Source organism: Panicum virgatum, chromosome 8K, assembly GCF_016808335.1.
Source record: "Panicum virgatum strain AP13 chromosome 8K, P.virgatum_v5, whole genome shotgun sequence".
NCBI lineage: Eukaryota > Viridiplantae > Streptophyta > Magnoliopsida > Poales > Poaceae > Panicum > Panicum virgatum.
The window spans coordinates 8,634,186-8,639,034 of NC_053143.1; the positions used below are offsets into that span (position 1 = coordinate 8,634,186).

Sequence of the window (4,849 nt, forward strand, 5' to 3'; positions counted from 1 at the left end):
GGAAGTTAGATAAACCATCCATTTTTAAAGTCCATTTGGCTCAATTAGCTGTTGCAAATATGTTCAACATCTTAATAGAATTCACTCAACATTTTCTATAAATAGGTTCAACATTTGACCTCAAATTGTTGGAACTGTAAATATGAAATGTTGAAATTAGAAGAATGGAATGTTGGAAATACTAATTTGAAATGTTGAACGTGCTTCTCCGGCGAGCAGCCTGCTTCTTCTCCGGCGAGGTCGACGCACGGTGGCGCGGGTCCGCTCGGAGCGGCGGCTGCACGAATGGGCAAGCAGCGGCCGGCAAGCTTGGCACATGCCGGCGGCGCGAGCAGGCAACGGGAGCCGGCGAGCTCGGCACGCGGCGGCCGATGAGCTTGGCACGTGCGGGCAGCGGCGGCGCGCTCGCGCGGAGTAGCAGCAACGGCGGGGCAGCGCGCGGCGGCATGGAGGCGCGGCGGCGGAGCAGGGGAGGCTCGGCGACGAGACAGGAAGGGCCGGCGGCGGTGCGGGCGCCGGCCTGCGTTGGGTGGTGCGTGGCGGCGGGGGGCACGGGAGGGAGAGCACGGTGGGGAGAGAGGGTGAGGGGTTAGTGTTTGGATGTATTGATCCAACGGTTGGAGATAATTGCACGAATTTCAAACACTGGAAGGTGGGAAAAAAAATCTACCGGAAGATATATAGGATTGGTGGCCGGAGAGGGGGAGGATAGCTGACAGCTGGCCCCAGCGGTCCACCTGACGTCAGCGAAGGTGGGCCCCGCACACAACCTGAACCGCCCCCACTATTTGTTCTCGCATTCTGGCTCGCCGCCGCTCGCCACGGCTCTCCTCGCCGCTTCGTCTCGGCGCGAAGGCCGCGCCGGCCTCACCCTCACCGGGCGCGCCGTCTCTCTGACGAGCTCCCCTGGTGCGCCGCTCCGACGAATTCACCGGATCCTCCTGCACCTGCGCCCAGGTAATCAACTCGAGCGCACCTTCTTGTGGTTTTGGGCGTCGGGGTTTGGAGCGCGGCTTGGGAGCTGCGGCGCGGCGCTTGCCAGTTGCTAGTGCCTACTGCCTAGTAGTTTGAATCCCGGGGAAGGTGGCGGATCTGCGAGGTGGTCCGCCGAGCCGGAGAAGAACCATGCGACAGTTGGATGGGTGGGCGGCTGGGGGCCTGGGGCTGGCGGTGGTCGGTGTCGGTGTCGGGGTGGGTTGAAGAGATGACCGGTACGTGTTTGGGTTATGGTGCAGTAGAGAGCTCGGGGCGGTGCGACGGCATGACGTCGATTTCTAGGGAGTTGGGCGCGCGTCCAGGTGTTAGCACGTGTGCAGATTGGTTGTCCGCGGCGCGGCGGCGGCCCTGCGTGTCCGGCCGAGTTGGGGCGAGGACCATCGAGCGCACTCGTCGGCGTCCTCGACTCGCCCCGACATGGCGCGCGTGCAGGAGGGCGCTGCGCGAGGGAGCCGACTACTGGTGGTAAAGCCGCAGTTGAAGGCGTGGTCGTCCTAGTTTTCGGTGCCTTGAGAGTTGAGACGGTGATGGCTCGCGCTTCAGCGCGCGGCGAGTGGGATTGGCTTGCGGCGGCTGGTGGTCGCCACTAGTGGCGCGGCTGGAGAGAGAGACAGCGGGTTTTGTTGTTGTGGTCTGCACTCGGCACCACTCACCAGGAGCCTGAAGCACAATTGCACAAGTAATGGGGCACGAATGGCGTCAGGTTTGCGTTGTGCTGATCAGGGTGTATAGTGGAGGTGCAGCAACACATACGTGGATGAGTGGTGCTTGACTGCTTGGTGCCCACGGGACACTGCAGGTGGCGACTGATCACAACAGCGTGTGACCGTGGTTGTGGTCTTGGGGCTGAGAGAAGGCAGGCTCAGCTATGTCTTGTGTAGCGCTTGGTTGGCAGAATCAAGGGTATTGGGCAGAGGATAAGCAAACAGTGGTATGGCCTTATGGGAGGAGAAATGCATAGAACAGTAGGTGGATTGGGCAATGAGCTGGGTTTGACAGATCAGTGACAATCTTAATCGCTTTCAGATGGCTCTTCAGTCAGCTGTGGACAGTATGCACAGGATATTCAGTGACCTTAACAAAAGCAGGATGGAATACGAAGAAACACTAAAGAACATGTCTGAGGAGGAGGTATAACTTGATTGGTTCAATTTATTTTGAGAATTGGTAGGTTACGAGTAATGTTGTGACTTGGTTGTTTGCAGGTGAAGCAAGAATACACCAAGCGGTTGGATGAATACAAGTCTATGTGTTTAGGTGGAGTCACCAGTATGCTATGGAAGGACACATACTCCCTTATCAAGAAGCTACATGGAGATTACCCTTTAGCTGCTGCTATTTCTTCTATGTTCTTCCTCCTTGCTCTACTCTTCATACTGCTAGGACTTGCCGCCTCCACATTTTCAAGATCAGCGCCCTATGCAATGGCTATAGCTGGAAATGGAGGATTGTGGTCTGTACTATTTGTTATAGTTGCTGCCCATTTTGAGATGATGGAGTTCCTGCCCATGGCTCTCCTATTCATTTCCTGTGTGATGTTCTCAACAATCTTCACAGTATATTGGCATTTCTGTGCACGAGACCTAAAGGTTAGTGTCTTTTGCGTCGGCTTTTTACTTCTACCGTTGGAAGTTGCGCCCAAAACTAACTCTGGCTGTGCAGTTTCTTCTAACGATCGTGAAGTACCTATTCAAGATCCTCCATATACTATGGTGCCGCTTCAAGGCCATCTTCAGGTACGCACTTTATTACATGGTTTACTAGTTCATATCTGATACTAAATACTACTACCAAACATCCTATCTTAGTGTCTTTTCCACGACCATGCTCACTGATAGAATTGAGTAGTTATGTATTGAATATATTGTATGTATTCGCATGATCAGATACCTTGGTGTGAAGGTGATGCATTTTACCCAGAGGAAAGCTTCAGCCCAGCAAAACCATGCTGGTGATATTGCACTCTGCGGTACTATATATATAGTCTCAGCATGACGTATTCAATATCTCCGATCAATCGCATAGAAATAAGTTTGAGCTAATGTATAATTTCAGATATTCTTCTTGCTGAAGATGGCAGCTCAGATGAGATTGTGTGGCGTCAACAAAACAGACATTTTTTGTGACAACATCGGTGAGTATAAGTTTGGACGGTTATTTTGATTAAGGTGTGACAAACTGAATGTTGCCCTGCTTTCTTATTTTGATTAAAGTGTCTTTCTACCAGCTAAATTATTGTTTGTGGTAGATCTCAAGTTGTATTTGGCTACCAGCTAAATTATTCTGCCAGCAATCTAAATGGGCATCTCAAGTTCTTTGATTTTTGCATAATGGAGTATTTTGCTACTGGTTAGATATCTTGATGTTTTATACTTTGTACTCCGTTTCTATGAGTGAAAGAGTCAAATTGATATGTATGCAGGTGGTGGCTCTGAACGAATGCGTGCCTAGGCTGGGAGATTCAATTTGTTCATATGCTCATAGTACAAAGCTGAATAGTCATATGCTCATAGTCGAGTATTTTATCAAATTTGCAAGTAAATTTACTGTTATAGTATGTTTGTTAATTTCCCCAAAAAATGTTAAGTTGTCTGATTCATTCAGTATGAATTTTGGTTATTGTTCAGACAATTTTCGTGTATCTTCATCGTGGTCTTTGGCAGAACAGAATGTTCCAATTTATCATGTCCATTTTGCGCTAATGATAACATTATAATTCAAATGCTAGTAATGCTGTTCACATGATCGTAATCGTACCAATCCTTCAGGATCTCTCCTCACTGAGGTGCTGCTCTTGAGTTGGGTGGCTGTAGAGCACTTATGTTGTTTCCCATTGACCTTATTAATTTTCTGAGATAGCATCTATCTTATTTTGATGCATTTCCTACATGCATGTAGATAAACTATTGTTGTGCTTTGAGATTTCATTACATGGAATACTGAAATTTGATGGTGTTACTATTTACAGATGCAAATTGACAGAAGGTGACCATTGCCCTTAGTGGTGAAGTATCATGCTTTGTCGAAAGCTGCGATCAGTGGACAACGGAGCAGACTGTGCAGCTCTCTCTCTCCCTCTCCCTCTCCCCCTCCCCCTCCCTCCCTCTCTCTCTCTCACTCAAACAAGCTGCGATCACATTCTTTGCTCTTGTTTGATGTCCCTGTTGGTATTAGTCTACTTTTGTTTGATGATACTGGTACCGGTCTGCTCTTGTTTGATGTACATGGGATCAGTTTGTTCTTGTTTGGTGCCACTGGGATTAGCCTGCTCTGCTTTGATGATTTTCTTATTAACTATCTCATTTGACCTGTTTTGTAAAATGAGGATAGATAACAGTTCCGTTCAGCACATGCTCATGATACGTAACTGACATTGGTATTAGCTTGCTCTATTTTGGTGATTTTTTCTATATTTTTATGATTTTTTGGAAGCATTACGTAATATTTTTCTTTTTGGGCATGCAACTGCAGCGTTGAGCAAAAATAAAGTAAAAGCTAGATAAGTATGCCTTGTATGTGCGGATGCCGTCGGCCACCTGCGAACCACCGAGTCTTTGCGGGAGATGTGGGTTTGAACCACCGAGTCTTTGCGGGAGATGTGGGTTTAACAATTTATCCCGCAAAACCCACGAAACGATTGTTGCCTAAATGATTAAACTTGTGGGCAACTGCAAATCTGCAAAAAATCATTTGCGGCAAGCTTTGTGGGTTTGCGGTTGGCCACAACCTGCCCACTGCCCACCTGCACTTTGACTTCTCAGTGACCTCGTGGGCGTCTTTTTGGTTGGCTTGATCCTAGTGGGCAGTAACCCATAAGGGCAGTCTCAGTGGGGGTTTCATGTAAAATTTCATG

The 4,849-nt window shown here is 48.9% G+C and overlaps 1 protein-coding gene across 2 annotated transcripts; it reads left to right on the forward strand.

Moving 5' to 3' along the window:
* The first annotated feature begins 820 nt into the window (after window positions 1–820).
* LOC120646134 lies at window positions 821–4,345 on the forward strand. Of its 2 annotated transcripts, none has more exons than XM_039922839.1 (7): window positions 821–957; window positions 2,023–2,127; window positions 2,202–2,585; window positions 2,659–2,732; window positions 2,883–2,965; window positions 3,052–3,130; window positions 3,965–4,345. In XM_039922839.1, exons 2-6 carry the CDS (start codon window positions 2,023–2,025, stop codon window positions 3,120–3,122), a joined length of 717 nt encoding a protein of 238 aa, XP_039778773.1. In that variant the 5' UTR covers window positions 821–957; the 3' UTR covers window positions 3,123–3,130; window positions 3,965–4,345. The 2 variants fall into 2 exon arrangements, with proteins under 2 accessions (XP_039778773.1, XP_039778775.1); XM_039922841.1 differs by lacking the exon at window positions 3,965–4,345 and adding an exon at window positions 3,419–3,939.
* The last annotated feature ends 504 nt before the right edge of the window (window positions 4,346–4,849 follow it).